This window comes from Halictus rubicundus, chromosome 7 (genome assembly GCF_050948215.1).
Source record: "Halictus rubicundus isolate RS-2024b chromosome 7, iyHalRubi1_principal, whole genome shotgun sequence".
Lineage (NCBI taxonomy): Eukaryota > Metazoa > Arthropoda > Insecta > Hymenoptera > Halictidae > Halictus > Halictus rubicundus.
In genome coordinates, this window is record NC_135155.1 from 15518009 (window position 1) to 15544168 (window position 26160).

The window sequence follows — 26160 nt, forward strand, 5'->3', positions numbered from 1 at the left end:
CACAATACATAAAACCAATGTGTGAAGTTCTTATACATTATTTTAATCACATATAAAATTTGTTGAAAATATATCTCATATTTAGTATGCTTAAACAAGTTCTTTCAAATACACTAATGTTACTTATAGGAATCATTGTGCGTAATATAAAAAAGTTTATACAGTTTTATTTTTTTACACTGTTCAACGCCTGGATATTTAACATCTAGGGTGTCAAAAGCAATTTTCTTCTGGATAGCCTTGCATTGTTAGTTCTGAAACAGATAATGCATCATATTGTTACCATGTATATTACACCATACCATGATATTATATTTATTATATTATTGTAAGAGAGATAAAAGTATTGATAATGTGTTACAAGTGGTTACCTGTGTGAATCACGTTTCATAGCAAGCTGCATGTCTTGTTGCCAACGATAAATATTAGGATATGTAGTAGGTTTAATCGATGATGGTACTGCATAATAAACAGCATAATCCAATTTTGTTGGTGTAGATCTATAATATATTAATTAAAATATACATATAGTCAGTGTCAAATCAGAATAACTTTTTTATAAATGGACATAGATTAGTTTACTATGTAACGAAAATTTTGGAAAAATTGTATTTGTTTCATTACAAAAAAGTTATTCTGATTTAAAGTGTGAGCCATCAATTATGAGACTGACTGTATATACGACAGGTACAATGTCCTTCGGTAAACCTTACCCTTCGAGAAAAGTTGCAGGACCTTCCTCCGCAATATGCATTTCATCGTCAGAACTATCAACTACTAATTTCGGTGATGATGGTGGCGTATAAAACTCTGATTCATCTAAAAAAAAAAGGAGATCGAGCAAATAATATTAATATTAATTGATTCCGTCTAATACAGCAGAATATTTTTGAATCCTATTTGTAATATCTACCTAAACTATCTTGATTCTCTACATTGAACAACGAGCATGATTGTAACTTATTACATATATAATCTATTTCGTCAACTTGTTCGGCTTCCTTTCCTACGTTTGAATTCTTTCGACTGCAATGCAAGCTCTGGGAAGAAGTATAAAGATATGAAGACAAATGTTCGAAACTAAATCATCCTATTGTTAATACCTGACTGTATTGAAGTAACTGGTCATAAAATTTGTGTTCTAAATATTTCTCAAGTTTCGCTAAACCTTCCGAGGTACGAAAATCGGCGAAGTCATTCAAGAATTGCCAAAACTCCTTCCATGGCACGTGATACTCTTCTGCTAAATCTCTGAAAATAATATACTGCATTTCAATATTTGTTTCATTTAAAAGCAGCACTGACAATAGTACGTAATTAACGATTGCAATCAAAGGTGTGCGAGAAATCGAAAATGTCGGGACGAGACAGGTTCTTGAATATTCTCGGCAATCCCGATATATCTGAGATCCCCGAAAATTACCTGACATTTTCGGGTTCCTGTACATCTGTAATTGTAATGTACCTTCCAATTCGTTCAAGTCCCTTCTCTGTGTCTTGCAATCTCAAGGCTAAGCTATTAATGGGGCTACCAGGTTCAAGCTCACAAATTCTTTTAACTGGAGTCATCATACGAATACTACGTGGTGGTGTTTTCCATTCCTTCCTGAATTCCAATGCACGAGATTTGGTCATTGGACCAGCAAATGCGCGTACTTCTAAACGAGGACTTAATGGATCCGACTGTATACTCTATAAAAAATTGATTGTTTAAAAAATTTTAGAAAGTACAAATTTAGTGTCTGCATACCATTGGACTAGTCGGAGAAAAAGGTTCTCCTATAACAGGTTGAAATGTGTTATCATCTGATCTTAATACAGGTACATAATACTGATCTTCCAGTAATAAGCGTATCTCTTTCTTCAATTCTTCGTCTTCTTGACATGTTCTGCTACATATTATCTGTAATGTTCACAAATAATATGCGAGTTAAAAAATACTTTTGTAGAGAGCTACTAAACACTACTAAAAAAACATAAAGAGAATACTGAAAACATTGTAATTAAAAGATACTGAATTCTTATTACATGTATTCTCTGATTCAAGTTTTTAAATATTTTATCACGTACATCTATTGGTAGTTGCTTATACTTGTTTGGTAATGTTTTTATACAACATGGATACGAAACAAGAACTTTGACTACATTTTTCAAACCAAATTTAACTGCGAAGTGTAACGGTGTTTCATTCAGTCCTTTATCTGGTGTATTTAAATACAAATCTAACATAATCTGTGCTCGGTCCACATAACTCTTGCATTCATCGCCATAAAGTAACTTTATAAATTCTGCATTTCCAACAGTGTTTAATATTAACTCACACATATCTGGTTTGTCTGCTCTGACTGCAATATGCAATGCATTGTAACGACACCCTTCCTATCGAACATTAAAGAATATATTTTATAGTACGTTCAGAAATGTAAAACATTCGGAAATAATAATAAATGTGATATATTACTTGTAAAATTGCAGGTGTGTCACCGCTACCAATTAAATATCGTGGATTTTCCCATAAAGTAGTCTTTACAGCATACAAATCCCCATCTTTAATTAATTTTCTAAAGCCCACCAACTCCTGTGATCGTGGTGCTTTAAAGTTACTCGACTTCTCTTCTACTACAGGTACTGCTGCAGGTACTGTACTACCATTGTTATTACACAAAGTTTTCTCGAAACCTGTCTTGGCATATTCTTCAGCTTCTGAACGTTTTTTAAACGATTTCAGACGTCCAGTTTTGAATTCCTTAATTATTTTCAATGCTTCTGCTTTGTCCATATAAATCCGAACATTTTCTACAACAATCGAATACATGGGAAAATAAGAGAGAGAGAAAATTATCAAAAATACAAACAAGATTCGAATGCACTGAATGTTTACCTTTTACATTATTTTCTGTGGTTATATTTTCTTCGGGTATATAAACAGCATGAAAAATTATTTCGTTTGACACATTAGAATTGCCACAAGTCATATTCACTGTTTGTATCAACATTTTATCGTTTTCATTCATCGTAACTTGCTCCTACTTAAAATTATAGTTACCTCGTCAAGACATTTATTGGTTATGTATCGGATTACAATGTATCGCAAAACTGCGCGCATTCATCCTAATGTTTAAAACTTTCTACACGATATCTTGCATATTTTATTGGATTACGTGTACGTTGTTCGTACTTTTTTAGGAATATCGTTTATCCAAATATGTGTCGCAAGGTATTTAGTTCACGGTGTATCTAACATCGTTAACTTTCGAACAATTTCATAAACTGTCGTCTATAAAATTGAATAAAACAACAGTCATTAAATGTTTCATAAAATATGTCTTCGAAAGAATGAAGAAAAAAAAATATGAAATACAAAATCTATTTAAGGTTAGGCTTAATTCTTACAATAAAAAATTCATAAATATGCACCCAGCAAAGACTATGCTTGCCGAATCAATAATCCTTAGTGTAAACAAATTTGTTGCATTTTATACGAATTACTAAAAACAGACTACCGCACTGTAACTGTCATTTATAAAAGCAACCAATCCTAAACGGATTTCAGGCCATCAACCAATAATTTCAACTGTTTCCTCAATGTGTTACGTGTTCTTTGCTCTTTGAAGTTTCAAAAACGTTCATACGGATTCCTACGCGTAGAATGCGTACTGAACGAAAAAATGGTGTAAAACAAAATTTTTTACTGACACTAGAATATTATTAAACATAAAGTTATCGGTCGCTACATTGATTTTAGCTTAAAACGTACTAACTTGCTAAATAATGCTGTTTATTATAAATATAGCCATTTGGTGAAAATATGGCTCCTTATTGGCTATCTAACATTGCATAGAACAAATGGGCGCGAATATAACTCTAACTTAAATGTTTCACTTGTTTGTGGACTATTATTGTAGATTATGTTTATTATGATATACAGGGTGTCCTAAAGTGTTGTACTTCCTTGATTAACGAAAATTTCGACGGATTTCGGCTCGTCGACATGTCCTGTTGAAAATAGCGTTGGCATTGGCCGATCCAACATCCGTCCGCTGCAGCCGTGCTCTGATTGGTCCATGTTTTTCGTTAATAACTCCTTAACAAAGCTGCTTAGGGCATTTTCGCAAAGGAAAAAGTTATTTGAAATCACCCGTTTAAAGGAAGTACAACATTTTTGGGCCACGCTTGATTCAAGCGTTTTTACTTAATCAAGGAAGTACAATATTTTTAAGACACCCTGTATAATAAACATAACCTGCAATAAAATAGGACGGTCTCAGAGGATTCAGCATATGTAGACATGATGCAGACCATACAGTTGGTAGTATTAGTGCATTAGTGACACAATCGGGGTAATGGTGCTAATGGGGGGATCATGTAAGTAGTGACAGGATATTGTGCGGGTTTTTCGCGCATGCGCGTCCAAAAGCAGTAACGTATCTATATTGTGGAGAACTTAGTGGGGTACTATTATTGGCGGGAAAGTAGCGGAAGAGTTCAGGTCGAGACGACGAGACAAGCGTGCTACGAATTTTTTGTACGTTACTGTTAATATTTGATTGACATACACATGTTATATAGTTATTTTTTAAAAAATCAAATCATAACAATTTTGTGAAATTATGCGGGATGATCAAGGTACCCCAGTTTAGCCAAACGTTTGACTGTACTGACGCTAAAATCGTCGCGCATGCGCGAAAAACTACACGGAAGTGCTAAGGGAAAGACAAATCAAACAGGGAATTCGCCCGGCAAGTCACTGGAATGGGCGGAGCGATCACCACACCATCACCGCTAGCCAATCGACGGTTCAGTGAGTACTATTTACAAACCGCACGCGTCATCAAACGTGTATTATCTTGCTAGCTGTTTGTAACATGTATTTTTTTCAATCGAACTTGAGATTAGTCTTGAGAGTTTGGGAAGACTGTTGTTGTCCGCGAAGGACTACCGATAGTTCGACCTCGGACGTTGCGGCATATACATCGTCGCGAGCGCTTTCCTCACCGAGTAATGTGTTCATAGTGCCGTAGAAAAGGGAACTGTATTTCTTTCCTTTTTCCACGTGAATTTGTTGCAACGATTATCCTTCCTACGATCTATTATAAACAAAAGGAGAACGGGCAAACGGCACACAGACTGTGGGTACAGGAGAATTTCGAAATGAATTTATCGTTCGCTGGATGCGGCTTCCTCGGTATTTACCACGTTGGTGTGGCGGTGTGCTTTAAGAAATATGCTCCACACTTGCTCTTGGATAAGATTAGTGGTGCATCGGCTGGTGCTATCGCTGCTTGTTGCCTTCTTTGTGATTTACCCCTCGGTGAGTGAACTCCTTTGTTTACACAATCTCACCGATATACATAGCATCTTAAGTAATTAGTTTGTTTAATCTCGCCTTCTATGGGTCCATTTTATACGTGCTCAACAAATTGTAGTACATTTGATCACGCTGTTGCTACTAAGAGGTTAGGCTACAGCTGAAAAATTAGGCTGTTTTTTTATGGAACGTAAATACACAATTGACGTGAGAGTACTTGTTTAACTGCCATGTGGACTATAAAACTGCTTGGTATATTTAAAAAGGCATGTCATTTCTGAAATTCTGAAATATATGATTGTCATATTCCCTAAGCATTAACGTCGCTGTTTCTTGATTTTTTTTTAACTGATAGAATGATGCTCCAACATAATTTTTTGAAATTTTACTGTATGCTGACCTAAATACCTTTTGCTGTTTTTTTCAGAATTATTCAAACATTACTACCAGTATTATATTTACATCACTTATTATAGTCCATTGAAAGCAATATGAATAACAACTAATCAGGCTATATTTCCAGAAACCGGTCACATTCGATTTGGCTAAAATTTTGTAAATAGCTTCATTATACATAAAAACAATGTCTGCGAGAAGGATTCTTAGCGACTTAAAATTTAAGGCCCAACATTTTCCAAAGAATGTTTTTACCATTTTAGTGTCGCTCCCTGTAATTTTGAAAAAATCTATGCTTCGATTGCGCTGAATTTTTGGTTTGGGTTAGGTTTGAGTTTTTCAAAATTCCAACTAAACCGGACCAGACAGGTTTTCGGAAGTGTCACCCTTATTTATATAATTGCTTCTAAAATATCATATTACATTCAGAAGAATTAGGTTTATCATAGCGCAGTTCATTGCCATAATTGTGTAATGTAACCAATATTCCTGAAAGCTGCAAAATTATTCATAGACTTGTAGTAAAGTTGGTCATCCATTGGATAAATCTTATAAGTAGGTCAAGCTTAGAATCAGCAAATTGGAAGTAGTAGCAAGAACAGTTATCAAATGTTTTTCTTTGTGTGTAGAACTGGTAACAAACGTTTAACACTCTAAACAATTACAATAGTCGTATAGGCACAAGCAACTACGCACTACATACAACATTTTTATATTGATAAGCAGTTAATCGGTTTGAGCAAAAGAGACATGCCCATCGTTACTGCAACGCATTATCAGAACCATTGTCTATATTTTTTCCCCAAAATTAGCTATCAAATCTTATTTATAAAATAGGTTTTTCTATACATAAACTATTTACTTTTCATTGACTAACTTATTTACTAACTGTTTCATTACATTTTAAAATGCAATAAATCATATCCAAAATGAATTTCTAGGCAGTTTTGTATAAATTTTTTTTATACAATACGATTCATTGTTATAATTTTGTTTACATTGCTTTAGAAGGCGAGACAAGAATAATTTTTCAAACCTGAAAATTATTCACTTTTCATCGACTAATTTCTTGAGTAAGTGTGTCATTAAATTTGAAAATATAAATCCTATCTAATATAAATCTCTGGGCAGTTTTGTATATATTGTGCTATACAAAACAATTTGTAGTTATTTAATTTAAATTGCAATAATTTTTCAATCCAGAAAACATATGAATATGTTTGGCAGAAAATGTAAACAGTCGATACATGCATCAAAACGTGAACTCGTTGAAAAGTTGCTTTGACCTTGTCAAGGCCAAAATTGTGCAAGCAGATTTCTTTTCGATCTCCGTTTTTATACAGGAGCACAGAGAAATCGTATTTACTACTTTTTTATTAAACTTTGAACACTAATCCGAATACCAAGTATGAATCAATCGATATCGATCTTATCAACGCCTTTGTTTCGATAGGCTAAAAACGTTTCGCCATATTTCCGGGGAACGAGCTTAATATCTTTAGAAAAGTCAATCACTCTTTCTCAACTGGACAGCTGCGTGCGAATCTCGCAATGCTCGACTCTCTCGATAAATAATAATTAAATGTTAAATGTCAAGCGGATATCATACGATTCTAGATCCGACCTACTGGTCGCATTTTATTACGCGGAAAAGTTTACGCCGTATAACCTGCAATCATCTTTATTAAAAAAAAAAAACTTTAAAAGAAAATAATATTTGTAGCGGTCGGTGCCCAACTGCATCTCACAATCAATTGCATAATCTATGACGCAAACGTTTTCGTAATTGCCCCATATTTGTTCGGAGACACGCATTTGAAAACAGGTCATACTCGTGTCTCAAGAAGCGGCGCGCACACGCAGATCGTTCGTTCGCAGGAAAAACATTCTAGCTATAGTCATCTACAACGAAGCTTCCTGACAAAGAGCTGCCTACCATAAGTATGCCAGCGTCGACTCCCGCAACGGATGTTTTCCCGGGTCAAACCGGAAAAACACATTGGAAATACATATAAACATAGTCCAATTTACATTTGACCTACATATTCTATAATACGCGTATCACTTCCTATCGCTATCAATTCTATGCCCGTTTATTTCAAATGCTAAACAAAATAGAAAATTTATTGCAATAGCCAGTTAGTGGAACGATCTGGCAAAGCGGGAAACTGTATCTCTTGGTATGACATTTTTGTTCTTTGTCAACCTTTCTATTCTTTACGAATGCAAAGACATAACAAGGAAGGAGGGTAAGCATGGTGTATCTCGATTGGAAAGTTTGTTCCGGACAAAAAGCGCGCGTGTTTCAAAATAAACATTTGATATCTCTTAAAGCTTACATACAATTCATACACTGTAAAGGACGTTTTTTTTATCTGCTTTTGATACTCGAAGTAAACATGCAATTTGTTATGATAATTCGATATTCGACTTTAACCAAACATATCATATGATATCATATCGGATCATATGTACACTAATTTTCTGTTAATGCAATTGTAATTGGAAGTAACTTTCATCGTTCATTACACAAGTAAATATCATCGGAATTATATCAAATTTAGTGTCATTTTCATTAGAAAAATGCCACGAATATGTTGGTGAAAGTTTAAAAAAAAAATAATGAAAAATAAAGAAGTTTATTAGTCCGTGTTTTCCGTCAACAACTTCTGAACAAAGCCGCAGAGAACATTTTCTTGAAGGGAGAAGTTATTTTCAAAGAAATACAACATTTTTTGGACACCCTGTATAATATTTGGAAGTCTTTCGGCAGAGTATGCAGTTTTACCATCACTGCTTAGGCCCTTCATAATTTAGCGTAATACAACGTGGTGGTATATCCGACTTGTAGAATCATCAACTGTAGTAGTGAAATTTTTATCGAAATTCGGTGCAGTTGTTTTCGAATTTTGCAGTGATATACATACATATAAACGAACTAATTTGCACAGTAGTCTAGACTAGATATAGACAAGACGCGGTTATATTTACTTCGAAACGCGTTAGCCTTCGCTTCGTAACTTTAAAACGCGTTGGGACCGTCCATGATAACAATGGCGCGTCGGGTCTTCCAGGTAAGTGGCCACGAAAATTCTAGCTAAGTCTTTCCGGATTTATGGCGGGTGCATTGTTGTCGAAAATGGGGAAAGCTTGGAGATTTTCTACGAAGTATTATCTTTGACGAGTAGGAGGGTAACCATTTTATAAATAGCACAGTCAAGTAGGGAAAGGACCCAAAAGCAGGTAGTATTTCCATTTCTGTTCAGTCGATAGCTATTACGGACGTTTAGAAGGTTCGCTTTCGAGATAAGTTCTGTACGTATCGTCGAGAGCGCAGCCCTTTTTGAGAGTTTCGAGTACATTCTATCTCTTTACTCGTTTGGACACGGTATAATGTGTGTCATACGATATAGTATCAGTAACATAGTTTAAGAGCACATTGTTGCGAGATTATATCCTCTTGAAACAGATAAAGCCTAGACTTTTCTTGATATTCTGGTTTGAAGTATTTTTTTTTCGGTCCCCTTTTGTTTTCCAGAAACACGTGTCCATTGCGTTTCATCTATGGAACTGTAATAGCATTTTCTATGAATTTAATATGTAATACAATTACTAATATTGCACATAGAAGTGTTGAGCAAATTAATTTCTTTTATCCGATTGTTATATTATCTGATACCATTTATCGAAGTTACGGTTAAAGTCAAGACAATAATTTGAAACGTGATATCTCTGACTGTGATATGATGATTAAATGTAGATGGGTGGTGAGCAGACACAGAGATAGAAGTACATTATTTCTCAATTTTTCTAGAAAATTTTTTTTGATAAATGTCGTTTCCCTCCTTCAAAAATTACAAAATTTCGAAGGATGTCTTTTTATTGTATGTTACGTTAAACATTTAAATTTTTATAATGTACACGGTAATTATTTTGACGAGGAATTTTAATTTTACCAAATTTTCCGGACACGTGTAAATTGTAGTTGAAAACGAAATCTGTTTCGAAGTCAACAATTTGGGAATCCTAATCGCAAAACAAACAGACATTATGCAAACAATTCTCGGTTTACCAGCATCGATAGACGGGACTATTGTATCTAAATAACACAAAGGAATGTTTGCCTTTGTCGGAAGGCAATGCTAACTCGTGCGATAAAAGATAAGAGCTTGTGCATGCATATGTATGTATGCGACGTGCATATAAATATTATCCAACTGTTTTTACAAGACATAATTCACGTCAGATTGACGAAATCAGTGACTAATAATCACACAAGACGAAAATGCATACATACATTATCGAATCATGTTTTGAATCACTAATTATAATGCTAAGTCAATGCTAATAATAATAGAGCTATTTCGGATCGGAATAATATTGCCTGCTATAATCTTTGCTATTTAAAATTTTTATTAGTTAAACTCAATAAATCTGATTTTGAAAATTCTATTTACAACAGATGTCAAATATTACTAATTTCGTTATTATTTATTATACCGACAACAACAATAATTACAAATAGTTATAGTACTCCTGGTAAAAAATATTCGATTAAACTAAACCAACCAACTATTAAACACTAGGTTTACGGAGCACTAAAAATGACTATTTCACATTTCCTTATAAAAACAACATGAATATATCTATCAAAATCTGTAGCCATTTTTTTTTAAATATATACTCAGAAAAATCAATTTGTTAAATAATTCCTCACGGATGCATGTTTGCAATCTCAATATTCGTGAATTAAAAAGTATTAGAATCCGTCATTTTGACGGGTCCCGTAAATCTAGTGTTAATAAAGAAAATATTTGTATCAACAGTAAGAGCAAGAATGTATATGAAAGTGTAAACTATAAAAACAAATGTCTTTTTTCTTATATGGTACAGAATGAGAATATTTGTTGACCCCAGTTCGAAACAGGTGGAGAATAAAATTGTTCTCGTCGATCTAACGTCATCGTTATCGTTCGAAGGTATTAAAAATTGTTGTAATGCTTTGCTGTTAATGTATGAATCGTTGTTACAATTTTAACGTGCATTAACATGCCCAGCCAAGGGTAACATTACGCGTGGATAACATTTGGCCTTCGCCGCATTGAACGGCAATTAGCCAGGAAAAACGTAAAATAAATAAAACGTGTTTACAGCTGTAAGAGATAGAGAGGAAGCAAGTGCGTTGAATTTACAATCTCTCTCTCTCTCTCTCTCTCTCTCTCTCTCTCTCTCTCTCTCTCTCTCTCTCTCTCTCTCTTTGAAACGCGGAGGCAGGTCACACGGAAGCACAGTATAAAATGTAAACACGCTCCGTTTCGAAATCGCGGACGATACTGTGCTTGCTCTCGTGTCTTGTTGTACGTTTTCTATTGTCAAATCAAGTACAACGAGATTTGCTTAAATAGATAAAATGACCTTGCGGTGTCCATGACTCTTCCCACACCGGGACAGTTTATCTTTGCGGAATCCCCGCTAGCCTCCCAATGACGGTCACTGCAAGATCCGTATCACTGTATTTCGTCCAAACAAACATATTTTTCGGAATCAATCGGCGATTCGATTCAGATAGAAATACGGTTGTTAGGTATTACGATTAAATGTCGAATCCGTACAACGATAAGATAATTGTGCCGACTTTTTGCCTTTTGGAATGATCGTGTCTGGAACGAAACGATAAACAGTTATTTAACTAGAGTTCGTTTTTTTTCACGAATTAAGATAGAAACGTGTTCCAGTCGTCTAAATAAATCATTTTCACATGATAATTTTTAATAACGTCCGATTTGTTTCCTTGCACGATAGGAGTTGCATGTACGTTTATGTTTTGTTTTTTTTCAGGGGAGATTACGAGTAACGTATTGAGAGTAGCTCGAGAAGCACGACAACGAACCCTTGGCCCGTTCAGTCCGTCCTTCAATGTGCAAGACATATTGTTAGAAAGTTTGCAGAAGGTATGTATCGTTTACAGACAATGATTTTTCTAAAATATTTAAAAAAAAGTTACCTTGGGAGACTGTAACTTGGTTTTATGATATTGCATTATTAGTTTATGATTGAAAGTACAAGTTCAAAAAGGTAGCATGATAGTGCAATCTGAATCTCGTAGTTCTCTATTATACAGAAAAATAATTACTGGTCTAGAGACGTTAATACCATTCATGATATTGTAAAAAAGAAGAAAGATCCTATGACGAAAAAAAAGTGCCACCTCATTTGCATACTAATTGTACATTTAGGAGCGTCACGTTGTAAAAAGAGCAACAAAAAATCTATTTGTAACTTGGTAGTCTATTCACTTATTAAGTAACCAGAATTCTATTCAATCGTTTCGCGTCATACTCTGGGAAAAATATATAATAGTACTTCTTCCGGGTATTTTCTGATTAAAAATTTTCATTTTTCTTAATAATATCTTGCTATGGTAATTAATTGAATCATATCAATTATAAATGTGTACGAATAATGAAATACCATTTGGCACGGTGAACGGTATTTTGTTTACGATTGATTTTTCATCTGTGTTGCAGTTCCTCCCCGACGACGCTCATACCCGAGTGAGCGGCAAGCTTCACGTCTCCTTGACGAGAGTTTACGATGGGAAAAATGTGATAGTGTCACAATTCTCTTCTAGGGAAGATTTAATGGAGGCAAGTAAATGACCTACATTCCCCTCCCTTCCCTTTCTGTTTCTCTAAATTAAATATTTACTTGAACTTTATTTTGAAGGACTAATCATATCTGTGAGAGACTGCCTTCAATATTTTATTAAAAATTGTTTGCAAATAAGAAGCCATTAGAGATAGAAACATATTGGAGATCATAGTAGAAAATGTGAATATGCGAGTATTAGAGAATATGAATATAATAGAGATTGAAATTGGAATACATGTATATTAATTAAATTAGGGATTTATAACATGATGTTAACTTTTTTTTTTACAGGCGTTACTGGCAAGCACATTTATTCCATTATTCTCTGGCCTCTTTCCACCACGGTTTCATGGCGTCAGATACATGGATGGTGGTTTCAGCGACAATCTTCCTACACTTGATGAAAACACAATTACTGTTAGTCCTTTTTGCGGCGAAAGCGATATCTGTCCTAGAGACGTGTCTTCTCAACTATTCCACGTAAGTCGTCGATTTATTCGAACAAAATCAAACGTCCTAAACTAACGAATATTTGTAATTTCTAGGTCAACTTTTCAAACACTAGTATAGAACTTTCTAAACAAAACATATACAGGTTTATGAGAATACTTTTTCCACCGAATCCGGAGGTAATTGTTCTTCTCTTGTTTGTTAAACAAGCTCTAGTTTTTACATTATTGTAAATTACAAATTTCTTTTGCAGATGCTTTCGAATATGTGCAAGCAAGGATTCGACGATGCGTTAAGATTTTTACACCGTAATAATTTACTTAATTGTACTCGATGTTTGGCTGTGCAGTCCACGTATGTTGTCTCCGAGACTCTCGATGATAACATGGAATATGACCCCGAGTGTGTAGAATGTAAAATGCACAGACAGGTAAACATTTGAGGATATACATGATTAGGAGAGGTGTGCTAGAACCCGAAAATTTTCGGTCGAAAATATTAGGGATTCCTGAAAATATTAGGGACTCTCAAGAATATTAGGGTTCTCGAATCCTGAAATTTTCGAATTCTCGCACACCTCTAATGATTACGGTCTAAGCATATTAACTAATTACACGTACGCGCATTGCAGGAGGCATTAGTGTCGAAGTTACCTGAAACAGTTATGACCATATTGCAAGATGCAGTTGATTCTGCTAATAAAGGTCTAATTAACTGGTTGTTCAAACATCGAAGTGTAAAACTCCTCTCGTTACTTAGTCTACCATACACTTTGCCTGCGGATGTAGTATACGCAACTTTTACGAAGTAAGCATCTTCTGAAATTATTTATTAGTAGTTAGAAGTGTCTGCCGCGATTTCTTTAATGATATTTTTTACATAGATACAAAACTAACAAGCATGCGACATTATTTACTTAAAGTTGCATACAGTTTAATTAATTGAGTATAATTACAACATTTCGCTTGGATGCCCCAATTGAAAACTAACAGCATGTTTGTTATTTCTAAACGAATCAGCATGTTTTCACCTGGGTATAAAGCTGTGATAACATATATGTTTTAATTATAATTTATTTTTTTTTTCAACACGTTGTGGTTAACATTATGCATGTGGTCATAGTATGATTGGTAACAAGATAGATACTCGCACCTTGGAATACAAAGTAGTTGGAAATGTTCTTCTTAGACCTCCGCCGAGGATTTCTTGTACTACCCATAATACGTCTCCTGGGTAAGCAGACGCTTTGTACTTGCTTGTCTTGTGCAAGTGATTTTGCTTTGTGTTCGCAACTTGAATAGAATAAATTTAGATATTCCTTTGTATAAAATCGTTTAGTTCGAATCAATAGAGACGAAGCTTGTCACGCCTCGTTAACACTAAGTTCACAGAGCACTGACAGTGACTATCTCCACATTATTTTATAAAAATAACGAGAATGTGTCTATCAAAATTTTTAGCCATTTTTTTTTTAAATAATATGTACCCAAAGAAATAAATTTGTTGAATAATTTCTCATGAAAGAATCTTTACAATTCCGAACGCGTCCCGTAAACCTAGTGTTCAACGATTTCACATCTTACTAACACTTCTGTATTATTTATATATCTACGTTCATTTACATGTTTTTATAATTTTAAACCATAATCGTGTGCATGCTTGTCCGCTTCTACTGTAGAAAACTATAATCTTTTGCATACATTGTCTTTTCGCGAATTTATTTATTAAAAAGTTTTTTAAGACGATCATAGATCATTTTCAGATTCATTTTAAGTGTTCCGAAATTGCGAAGAAACTTGTTAGAATTGAGAACATTTTTCTTGGAACAGTTGAGCGTGCTGTTTCCGAAAATTAACATATATTACGAACGAGTACCACAAACTATTAAGTGTCGTTTGGCTTTCACAGAGTATGGATCAAGTAAGTGCAATTATTTACATAATATGTATTACTAATAACAATTTAAAGTAAAAGATTATTTGAAATGTTTCAGATATTTATAGTAAGGAAACGATAGATGAGGCTGAGAGTATGTACAAAAATCAAAAGAATCTTAATTTAACCTTACAGTACAACGAAATGTAAGTTAAGCTATTTTAATACCGGAAATTGTTTAAATTTCCAAATATTATATATTGCTTGTACTTTCTAGGCAACCATGGAGCAATCACCATGCTAATAAGTCAAAATGTGTTATAAATATGTCTGATCTTACACCGGTTGATGATACCTTAGAAGATATTCTGCAGGTATATAATAAAAACGATCCTTCGTTTATAATTAAACGAACGTTTATAATTTAAAAAAAATCATATAGAGAGGAAATATTCTAGGTCGTAAAAAATGTTTGGTTGTTCAGTTAAAATAGCTCCGAGTGCAAAGGGAGCTATTCACTAATGCTGAAGTCATCTGTAATTATTAGTCGTCTCTAATAATTATTATCACAATTGTTAGGTAACTACGGAGCAGGAGGCTGTTATGGCATATTATTACATGGACGATAATAATAAAGTACAAGTAACAGAAATATACGATGTCACGGATTCGGAGTCGCATGCAATGTTGTCTATAGATGAAGTTGAGACCAATAAGAAGTTGCAATTCGACGAATGGGATGATCCCACGTGGTTTTCGCAGCATACGCTTAACGATGGTAACATACTAATCAAATACAATTAATGCACAGCGATCAAATCGTTAGAGCTACTTGCAATTAATTGATGGCTTCACATTAAGACGATTAACTTTTACGTGAAAGTCTAGCGACACTGAATTTTTCTTATTTTTAAATAGTACTAGTACCGATGGTTAACCTGCAGAACAGTTACCTATCCTCTGATTTAGATGATTTTTGGATATGTTGTCGAAATTGCGAACAATTTTTTCCTTTGCTCATTAGCGGCGGTCATTAGCTGCTAGTTGTGCACGGGACCTTTAAGCTCGTTCGATTGCCGTATCTAAACAGAAGACAAGTGGCCACCGATAACGTGTGCGCTGCCACAGTCGCAGTATAGAGAAAATTCACTGTAGTGGTGTCACAGTTCAAAATGTTGAAATTTCTAACATATCCAAAAAATCATCGAAATAGGATGGTAAGCTGTTAAGCTGTTCCGCAGATTCACTGTACTGATGTTTGCGAATTGCGAGTATACATTTAGCAATGTCCTCATTTTGTATTTTACAAAGATAAATAAATGTTAGTTATAATGATAGACGCTTGATTTATTTGAATTTTGCTAGTATTATTGTAAGTGGTAGAAATAACACTGAAAATGTTGTTTCAGTTTTCACGACCGAGTCTTTATACACTGATGGAAATCAGCAAAGTATGGAGAATTTGTCAGATATATCTTTAGACGATATTCTAGAAGGGTCAAATATTTCTTCCGACCCAGAGAGCGAATGGGCAGTGTCGAAAGATCCGCAAGTAATGCAAGTTTCCAATCCTCCCGATAGCAGGCCAGAAGTGGATCAACCATCGTTGAGTGTATACGATAAATAATTCTTTCCACGATTATGCAGATGAAAGATGCGTGTATATACTGTGTAGATCTATCTTTTCTAACGTTACCAAGTATATTTATATACTTTCACAATCAAACGATATCATATTGTTGCACGATTTATCACTGTAGTTCAATGTTGATATCGTTTGTTTTATAAACTTCGATGAACCAAGGTACTAGAAAAGATCAAAGGGTAACACACGTGCACAATTTTATACGACAAAATAGTTTATGATCTGTGTTTTCTACGCTCATAAATAGAAGATACGAGCCACTTACGTTCGTGTGACGTAAGAGTGTCTTTAGTGGATCATGCACAGTATTTTTTACTATTAATGAATTCCGTTAGAGAAAGTTTATCAACGTTATTGAATACTTGGGTGCCAAGTGATAGTAGATCTCCCAAAAAAGTAGACTGACTGCAAAAAAGCATTGTAAATACCGTCAAATAGAAATTTGTTTCTGGTCTAATTCCACGTTGAATGATTATTTAATGATTAATATGTAGAGAGAGAGAGAGAGAGAGAGAGAGAGAGAGAGAGAGAGAGAGAGAGAGAGAGAGAGAGAGTGTGTGTGAGAGAGAGAGAGAGAGTGTGTGTGTGAGAGAGAGTGAGTGAGAGAGCGAAATGCGCGGTGAACAAGATAAAGTATCCGTTATTGATAAAGTTATTGCCGTTATGTTATTACAATTTTATGCAGTGGACAGGGATTAACTATGTTCTATAAGTACTTCTGTACACAAAGAAATCGTTGTGAAACCATTTGTACAATTAACACGTTGTGATAGATACTCAAGGAAATGATAAAATTAGTTATTTAAATTAGACTAAGAGAAAGAAAATTTGTGATCGCATACAGCTGGAACTGAATGCCAATTAACATACAAAGTTTTTACATATATCTTTTATTATTGATACGATCGTTGTTAAGGATGACTTGCTCATTTTCTAGTGATAAATTAATTATGTTTGTTAAAGGGTGAGTCATCTTTTACGAGTCAAAAATATAGAATATTAAATACTGTTGTATGATAAAAGGCTTCTAGCAATTATTACTGTGTAGCACAATTTATGTATATAATTTTTTAGTAAATTATTTTTGTAAGCAATACGGTTAAACAAAATAGCATACTACAAATATTGTTGTAAGTCTACATTTACGTACACATTGCATGATCGATTTATCAATTGAGAACAAATTTAAGGAAATTATTTCGCATATTATAATTTTACAAACGAAACTATGCATGTCACTTTATCACTTTTCTATATTAAATTTAAGTGAAACTGACTTTCCACAACATGTTTATATACCTAAACAATATTTTATAGAATCATAAAATGTACAAATTTTACTGCAGGGTGATTTTTATTTTACATTTTTAATCTACTTACGCATTTTTTAAATATTATCTATTCTCAATATCGTAAGATGGTATTTGGTCATAAATTAAATTTTATTATATCTCTCAAACCTATGAATGACATTGTTTAATAAAGTACCTACGTAAATAATCGATCGATTGAAACCTGAAATATTTGAAACTAATAAAAGAATCGAGAACATTTATATATCAAACTGATATAACATTGATGGTTGCCATAGTACATTTAACGATCAAATCCGGTAACGATAGGAAAAGGGTAAAGACGAATAAAAAATGGAATATTTATTACATTTTTTAATATAAAACAAATCGTATGTATAAGTTATATATACAATAATTGAAACCGTCCTCAAAGCAATATTTCGAGGTAAAATGTTCTTTGTTTCATTTTTTCCCCTTTCGTGGAAATAATTTATTGCACGTGCGTACAAAGTATGTACCGACGCTTGATTTTTATAAAATATGTCGTCACCGATAAACATTGATCATGAATGAATAAAAATTCATAATTTACAATTACAAATTGCATGCATAATTAAAACTTCAAATCTCCACGTGAAACGTAATATACAAAAAGACACCTCATTACATTCCTTCTTGGCAGGCTCCAATTATTTCAATGTAATGTGAGACATTATTAATTATTTGAACATGTTCAGGCTGAGTCATCCCCTGGGGCAGATGTAGAATTTCTTTGAGGCTCGATTTGAGTTCTATTTTGCGCAGTCCCTGTTGCGACAGCTACTTTGTGTTGCGCAGCTAAACAGTGTACTTGCTGGAGCTGTACAGGTTTAACTAGAGTTCTCTGTAACTGTAAAACGAACGAATATAAAATTCGATTCGCACAGATGTATTGATTTATAATAAAACCAATTGCGAGAAATATATATTCTGACGTACTTGTTGTTGTGTTAGTGTCGCCACACCAAGACTCTGGGTTTGTTGACTGCATTGCCCTGTAGAAGCTCTAGCATGCAAGGATTTTGTCAATAAAGTTTGTTTATTTGCAGGTACTACTTGGGAAGAAGGTGTCGTCTGAGACGCCATAAGCACTGGTTTCGTTGCTGCTATAAAATATATCATTTTTGACATATTGCATTTCGTAAGAAACACATTTTATAATTCCTTCGATGCAAGGAGGTATTCAGAAAAAAATACATCTATCCCACGATTTTACACAGTTTTTGAAAACAACTGGTATTAAACCTAAAAAAGGTAGTTTCCCTTTTTTATACACAAAAAGCTATAGCTTTATATGTTTGTTATTTCATGAGCAGAGTAAATCGGGAGATAGGTGTATTTACAGAAATTATTAGACTGCGGATCTTTATGCAAAATAAAAATTTATTTGCATTGTTTATGGTGAACGAAATCCAAACAGAAATTTTTTTCTTACTTTAAAGGTGTTAATACGCTGAAACTAATACATTGAAACTCTTATATTCTTTTAACCTGTCTACTGCTGTAAATCGCACTTCCTCATCTTTACTATAAATGCATAAAATCCGCAGTCTAAAAATTGTAACGAAAATAATATTCCAATATACAGAATGTTTTACAGTAATGAAATCGATATACAGGGTATAATAGATGGAAGAACAGTTTAAGCCATTATTTTTCATGTTTCAAATTTTCTTCTATCTGTTATTAAACACCCTGTATAAAAATATTTCTTGTAAGTAATTTCCCCTGTGTTAAGGGGACACACTTTACACCGATGTATAGCTCTCGGAATGAACTTACCCATTATAGGAGTTAACACCTGTTTGTTACCAGATAATATCAACTGACTCGCTGTCACTGTCTTAGCCACAGTGACTAGTTGATTTGGCAAAACGGTAGACTTAACTTGATTCGGTTGCACTTGACGGGTCATATGATTAAGTCTTGGCCTTTGAGATCCAACAAGTTGAATAGCTTGTCCACCCTGAAAGATATTTGTTTCTCTCATTACAATCATGAAATTGCAACAGCAATATTTCCGAGTAGATTACCTGTGACAGGGTGACGGAATTACTGCTACGTATGTTTTGTTGCGACAATCCTTTAACTCCAGAAGGTATTATCTGGGCTGAAACAAACGTATTAAAATACACTGACTTTTACAATAATTATTCATCAAGTCGTCCCATAAGTCGTGTTATTTTTCGATCGCATTTCACGTATAAGAACGTCAATGAGAATAATGTACAATCAAAAATGATTCTTACCAATTGGTAATGATAAATGAGTATTGGCAGGATTAGCTATTACTACCGTTGGTGTACTTCCAGCAATGGCCGTGGTAACAACTGTAGTGGCTACCATCTAAAAAGATGGCAATATTTTGTTAATCATATTTTGCATTCTACAATTTAGTGATCGGAAACGTGCAAACGCGTGAATTTTAAAGAAACTGACACTAGAAACCGTGGTGCAAGTATTGGTTGCGGACGATATAGGCAGGGAAACAATGACTCCTGTAGGTGTAACAGAACCCGTCGTCGCTGACACGTTTAGCGACATCGTAATAGGCTGTGATAATCCGGGAAATGATACCTGTCGTACAACGAATAGTACAGTAGTATTTCATCTTCTAGGCCATACGTAGAAATAAGCAGCTCTCCACAACCTGAACATTTTGAAGACCGTTGATCGAGTTTGGCAGACTAGTAAGATTTACGCCCTGCAAGTTTACGTTAGTCGATTGCGGTGTGCTCATTGGGTTCGTAGACTGATTATTCTGACTGGAAGAAGCAGTTAATCGTTCGAGCAAAGAAGAACCGGAATTAATTCCTGGTATTGGATTATCCGCAGACGGCGTCCCTGTTGGTATCAAATATAACACGTTAGCTTTCAAATAGTAGTACATTTCACTTGATGATCGTACCTGCTAATAAAGCTGAAAGTCCTGGCATGGATAACCCTAGGGTCGAAGTAGGATCCTGTACCCGAGCTAATCTTACAGCAGTTGCTTTCACCGGTTGCTGTTTACAACCCAGCTGTCCTGTTAAAGCTGAACTTAAACTCACCCTTACCTGTGGAAACACACATTCGTTTCATTCACGTGGCGATTTTACGTTCGAGTCTCATTGAACTTAATTTACTTACCTGGCCGGTAGTATTTGGAACATTAATAACATTTCCATGACTAAGAACTCTAGACGGGATGGAAGCATTCAAAGAGATCCTTCGCGGTTGAACTTTCTGCTGCGTTAAATTGGCAGGACTACTATTTAATAAACTAAGGATCGCAGCGTTGTTTGACTTATTTGTAGTCTGTGCACTATTGTTCATGGCAGCAGCTGCCGCATTAGCTGGAAAAATGTTTACACGTTCCTTAGGTTCGCTTCTTGTTTTAATCGGTTTGCTATCACACGTTTAGAAAACGTTGACAGCAAACGCGTCGGGTAAACACCATGACGAACCTGCAGCCTGTTGTTGAAATTGTTGAGCAGAATTCATGAGTGACGTTACAAGAGCAGTTATAGCTGGATTAGTGGAGTGTTTCTTAAATGGTACTTCATTTTGGCTCTGACTAACAGTTTCCGCGACACAATTTTGAGTGCCAGCTTGCAACTGAGCTTGCTGCACAAGAGGATTGTATGGAAACTTTAGTGTAAAGTTACACTCTAACACAAGAAAAAAAAAAAAAAGAAAAGAGTGAACCTGCAGCACGGCTACCTACCCACCGATTTCGATGATTTTCAGATATGTTATACAATTTTTTAAAATATCGATCGCTACAACGTATACAAAAATTGTCGATGTCGGAGGGTAGGTAGCTGATCTGCAGGTTCACCAGACAAAATATTATTTATAACGCACGTATCTTACCAATACTGGAACGTTTGTGGAGGTGCCATTGTTAATACTATTGGTTGACTTCTGTTGGAAAACTAATATTCCAGATCCGTTGCAGGAGCTACCATCAGTTACTGACATTGTAGAATTGTCAATTTGTACAGAGGTGGAAGCGTTCGATCCACCGTTGGTCAAAGATTGCCCAGGACTCATCGATGTAGTCTCGTTCTGAGCAATAACTTGCGGTATATTTGTTGCATCTACGCATGCCAGATTATTTTGTGCAGACGTGGTAGCTTCTGACATAGCTTTCATCGATGCTACTTGGCCAGCTAAAGTGTTCAACTGGCCCTGAGCTCGAGATAAGATCTGAAACAATTATTGTTATGCGGGGTGTCCCAGTGACCAAATGTCGACAGGACAAATTATTTGGTTCGAAAGGACGTATATTATAATGCGAATAATTTTTTCCTCAAGGCAATTGATGTTTCTTGTAAGTAACTACGCGAAGGTCATGACATTGGTAAATCATTGGTTTTGTCTTGATATCAGCTATCGCGTCATAGTGATGAAAATATATAGTTACGTACAAAAAAACATCGATGACCTCGAATCTCGAAAAAAATAACCTTGAGAAAAACATTATCCTTTTGACATTTCGCGTAGCACAAAAAATAACGGAAGTATCGCCTTGTAACAGAATTATACATCGCTTTACACAAAACGGAATATCTTGTCTACCTGCTGCGCTACGTGTTGCGATTGAGCTTGCTGTAACTGCTGAGCCACTAATTGCGCTGCTTTTGCTTGTTGCGCCTGAAACCGCATATTCGTATCAACATCATGCGTGAATAGGTAAGACAAATTAATTTGTCTTAGCTAATTGGAGAAAGTTCGTACCTGTTGATGTGCTCGTTGCATACCAGGGGTACATGTTACACGAGGGACCTGCCCTGGTACAACATGTTTTATCCGAACATTTTTCCTACCCTCTTCCGTGAAAATTTCTGTGAACTGCTGGATATAGTGATTTGCGAGAACTCTTGTACCTAACGTAAACCTGTACAAACGTTAAACATAAATTATTTTTTTGCCAAAATTTTCTGATTTAATGAGAAGAATATGAACATTTAGCTTTACAAGGAACATCGCCCAAACGTTAATCAGTGATTAATAATCGCAGACTTTCAGAATGTGTAAAATTTTATCAAAATCGATGGCTAATGTTTGGGTGATGTTTCTTGTCGAAAAAATATACTGACCGACACGCAGATCCGTTTTTCTCTCCTTCACGGTGGTTCTTGTCCATATAAAGCTCTCCCAGGTACTCAGAGTTAGAAGGTCTTTGCAGAATTGAGAGCTTTATGTGATCTATCTCACCTTGACTTCCTCCAGTTTCTAATATATACTCCTCTATAACTTGTGGCAAACAGTCTTTTGTTTCTCGAGGGCGCTCGTATGCTTTAGCAAATCTATCCATTGAACATCGTGAGATTAATATAACGTGTTGTATGAAGACAAAAATTTCTGTGAGAAAGCGACAAACCTTAGAACATCGATGGGTGAATTTGGAGGAAGTAAAGGTGGGTTTGTAAGAGAAGGCGGTGGACAGGCAGTGGTTGTAACTACTCCTCTCTTTGCTCTTAATTTTTGCATTAAGTCTTGTATTGTTAATCCTTCTGGTTGTGCTAATTGCTCCAATTTTCTTTTGCGATTTACTGTGACCTGCAACGAACAATATTACACCTTAATGCAGTTAATGTCAAAAATACGAGTATAGAACGTACGAGAATTTCGGACAATAAATCGAACTACCTGAGAAAACTTTTTGGCTTGTCGCATAAGTTGGTGATCTGTAAGAAGGGATTTAGACTGCCGTAGTCTTGTTGTAGCTAAACTAGGTATAGGATTTGGATCCAAGCATAGAGGTCCCTGGGTAGCTGCAACTAAATGTGATTCTAACATTAACCGTTCTTCATGACTCCAGTCTCCATCGTTAGTTAAAGTTGATACGTCAGAGAGAACGCTCTGAAATGTTAGAAAAGGTACATTAATTTATTGTATTCTTCATGACTGGTATATCCTCAAGATAGCAACGTGTTCATTACCTGTGTTGTAGGCTTAAGAAGCACATGATGAACTTCGGCTTTAGTATGAGGAAATGCTTTTCTGTAATCTCGAACTTCAGCTATGATACAGCCGTCATAAAATAAATGAGAATGACTGGATTCCAATTGCTCTGCTAACATCGCAGGCAACTGACCATTATCTATACACGACAGCAATTCACCCTGTTCATAACCCATCAGTTGTGTTTCAGCTAATATTGTATTTTTATCATATTGATTTCCCTTATCGCTGTTGAATTCAAATTGTGCAATTAAATTTCTCTTGGTGTAAAAAAAAAAATTATCGATTCATCGATAAAAATTGCTCACCTATTTCTTACAGCTAATGAGTATCCTTTATTACCAGCATAGAGATTAACAATTAATGTATGCAAACCCTCTCTTTGCACCAATCTTCCCAAAAGATCACATTCATTTTCAAGGTTGTTCTGTATGATTAAAAAGATAGAAACAAGATTTTAGAATCAATTTGATGATTCTCGTGGACATACATATAATATGTACAAAAATGACACATACCAGGACTGAATCAGGAGTGGCATGAGGAACTTTGGTAAGTTCTTCAAAATATAATCTAGTTAGCTTAGACTGTATGCTATGTTTAGAATGACTCTGTTCCTTTTTCTGAGTGGATGACTTGTCAGTTGTTAAGTTCAAAGAATTTTGTCCTTGAACACTTTTCCAACATTTAGACACTTGATTAATCATATCCTGTGTGAGGAATTCAAACGCAAATATAAATAAATGCAATTCCTGTAATGAACTTTGGTGATCACCAAAATTATGATCGTTACAATACCTGAGCCTGCCGACACGCATCTTCTAAACTACAGGCTGTACCAATCATTTTAATTTCTGATTACTAACACCATTTAATGTCATATCTGATACAATAATAAATCTTCAAGATCTGAAATAGTATTATTAAGTTTTAATACAAAACCAAAAGAAATTGCAACATAGTTTAAGGAGAACGTTAGAGAGAGCTATTTTTTTAGAAAGCAGTTATACTTCTTAATTAGGTTCATATAATCGCTCATTTTTACAGTATAAAATCAAATAAAATATGAATTCCTTTTTGTTGTGCGAAGAATAATAGACCTTTCGTTATAAAAATAAAAATGATTTCTTATGTTAATAATTTATCTTAAATTATGCAAGGTGATAGGTACTACTGGCATTCGAAATATTTTTGTTTGATTCTATAGCAGCATTGCTGAATTGTAACTTTTGAAGTAACAGCTTTATCATGAAGAAATATAACATACTAATAAGTGAAATTATTATTATTATTATGCTAAATGAAATATATGTATTTCAATAATTTATTAAAAACGCTTTGATATAACGTATAGAAACATTGTATCATAGAAAATTGTATTGAAATTACAAATAAACAAGGAAAAGCAATTGGAGTAAATCTTTGCAAAACATACTTTTTTATGTACAAACATAAAAGCTGAGAATTTGATTCATTCTGACATAGAAACGACGTTAAATTCTCCGGATAAGAAATAGATTTGTGTATTGTTTGTTGATGAGTCTAGTATGTTTCTTATCTCATCTATGAAATATTATAACAACTACTTCAAATAGAGTAATTGCAATAACTGTGACTAATAGTTCTAGTAAAAGACTATGAACAATCGGAAACTAATATCGAACGAGCAAAATATACAAAAAGAAAAAGTTATTTACAACGAAAAACCGAGCGTACGGGAATATGCTTTAACCACAGCGTGAGTCTACCGAATGTCAAAACAAGCACGCTATGTGAGAGGTTATGTAAATGTTCGTATATTAATGTTACGCACACAGAAATGCTTTCACCGAAATGTACATGTTGTATTATTTACCTTCAAAGGATCCAAAAAGTGATCTAATGGTAAACATTGGGCACAGGATGTGACTCAAGTCAATTTCCTTGTCATAACCTCACACCGATTGATAAATAATACACAAATTTACAGACAGTGAGAATACTTGTCAACAAGTCCTGATGTTCAGCGAAAATTATTTGGCGTCAAATAAATAATATTTACAAGTCGGAAACGTCATTTTAAGACACAATGTAACCTATTATACAAACACCACACACAAGCATAGACTGGAAAACTGATCACATTTCTCTCTGGCCAGATATTCAATTCACATTTCGCGAACTCGGCCAACATTGGACTATCATAAAGGTGAGTTTGTTATTTCGCGTGAAATGCTGACCTCTTCGAAAAATACATTCGCATAAAAGATAATTGATAAAAGAAGTTAATAATATTGCAAAATTTGAATAATTTTGCAAAAAGTTCCAGGAAAAAATTAATTTCACGTAACTCAATTTATTTGAATTAATTTGTTGTGAAGATTAATTTCTATTATTAAAATTTGTATTTTTTCTATATTATATTCATGTTAGTGTAAAAATAATATTAATGTAATGATGGGAAGTGTTTAAATGCATGAATTGTATGTTTATTTAATCATATACAGAGTGTATACATATACACGAATAAAAAGGGACCAATCAGAGCACTGCTAAAGCGGCTCTCGCTG

The 26160-nt window shown here is 34.5% G+C and overlaps 3 protein-coding genes across 6 annotated transcripts; 1 reads left to right on the forward strand and 2 right to left on the reverse strand.

The window, feature by feature from the left end:
* Positions 1–22: 22 nt before the first annotated feature.
* Positions 23–3591, reverse strand: Ankle2 (ankyrin repeat and LEM domain-containing protein 2). 2 transcript variants are annotated; one of them, XM_076790753.1, is made up of 12 exons: positions 3047–3590; positions 2882–2980; positions 2650–2796; positions 2462–2578; positions 2071–2379; positions 1751–1903; positions 1466–1692; positions 1104–1251; positions 914–1040; positions 714–819; positions 372–500; positions 23–254 (listed from the first exon to the last, which is right to left on the reverse strand). In XM_076790753.1, exons 3-12 carry the CDS (start codon positions 2689–2691, stop codon positions 206–208), a joined length of 1407 nt encoding a protein of 468 aa, XP_076646868.1. In that variant the 5' UTR covers positions 2692–2796; positions 2882–2980; positions 3047–3590; the 3' UTR covers positions 23–205. The 2 variants fall into 2 exon arrangements, with proteins under 2 accessions (XP_076646868.1, XP_076646867.1); XM_076790752.1 differs by having other exon boundaries at positions 2462–2796; positions 2882–3591.
* A 1217-nt stretch (positions 3592–4808) lies between these two features.
* Bmm (brummer) lies at positions 4809–17599 on the forward strand. Of its 2 annotated transcripts, XM_076790747.1 has the most exons (13): positions 4809–5311; positions 11543–11655; positions 12232–12351; positions 12647–12835; positions 12901–12984; positions 13059–13235; positions 13437–13612; positions 13928–14038; positions 14568–14725; positions 14799–14886; positions 14958–15054; positions 15260–15458; positions 16090–17599. In XM_076790747.1, the coding sequence occupies exons 1-13, from the start codon at positions 5152–5154 to the stop codon at positions 16305–16307; spliced, it is 1890 nt and encodes a 629-aa protein (XP_076646862.1). In that variant the 5' UTR covers positions 4809–5151; the 3' UTR covers positions 16308–17599. The 2 variants fall into 2 exon arrangements, with proteins under 2 accessions (XP_076646862.1, XP_076646863.1); XM_076790748.1 differs by lacking the exon at positions 13928–14038 and having other exon boundaries at positions 4812–5311.
* Positions 17300–25823, reverse strand: LOC143355691 (uncharacterized). Of its 2 annotated transcripts, none has more exons than XM_076790744.1 (21): positions 25467–25823; positions 24410–24520; positions 24130–24321; positions 23920–24038; positions 23590–23839; positions 23297–23509; positions 23028–23206; positions 22744–22953; positions 22382–22541; positions 22223–22297; positions 21515–21850; positions 21106–21265; positions 20789–20994; positions 20568–20715; positions 20310–20503; positions 20099–20236; positions 19909–20005; positions 19693–19769; positions 19442–19625; positions 18599–18762; positions 17300–18509 (listed from the first exon to the last, which is right to left on the reverse strand). In XM_076790744.1, the coding sequence occupies exons 2-21, from the start codon at positions 24455–24457 to the stop codon at positions 18354–18356; spliced, it is 3306 nt and encodes a 1101-aa protein (XP_076646859.1). In that variant the 5' UTR covers positions 24458–24520; positions 25467–25823; the 3' UTR covers positions 17300–18353. The 2 variants fall into 2 exon arrangements, with proteins under 2 accessions (XP_076646859.1, XP_076646858.1); XM_076790743.1 differs by having other exon boundaries at positions 18599–18765.
* Positions 25824–26160: the final 337 nt, after the last annotated feature.

Coding starts and splice junctions, on each gene's coding strand:
- LOC143355691 (XM_076790743.1), bottom strand. CDS start 24,457: ATGATTGGTACAGCCTGTAGTTTAGAAGATGCGTGTCGGCAGGCTCAG. Junction 22,542..22,743: donor AAAAACGGATCTGCGTGTCG/GTCAGTATATTT, acceptor ACGTTTGTACAG/GTTTACGTTAGGTACAAGAG. Junction 20,995..21,105: donor ATTTCAACAACAGGCTGCAG/GTTCGTCATGGT, acceptor ACATTTTTCCAG/CTAATGCGGCAGCTGCTGCC.
- Bmm (XM_076790747.1), top strand. CDS start 5,152: ATGAATTTATCGTTCGCTGGATGCGGCTTCCTCGGTATTTACCACGTT. Junction 12,985..13,058: donor TTTTTCCACCGAATCCGGAG/GTAATTGTTCTT, acceptor TTTCTTTTGCAG/ATGCTTTCGAATATGTGCAA. Junction 14,039..14,567: donor ACCCATAATACGTCTCCTGG/GTAAGCAGACGC, acceptor GATCATTTTCAG/ATTCATTTTAAGTGTTCCGA.
- Ankle2 (XM_076790752.1), bottom strand. CDS start 3,014: ATGAATGAAAACGATAAAATGTTGATACAAACAGTGAATATGACTTGT. Junction 2,380..2,461: donor ACACACCTGCAATTTTACAA/GTAATATATCAC, acceptor AATGTTCGATAG/GAAGGGTGTCGTTACAATGC. Junction 1,904..2,070: donor ATAAGCAACTACCAATAGAT/GTACGTGATAAA, acceptor TGAACATTACAG/ATAATATGTAGCAGAACATG.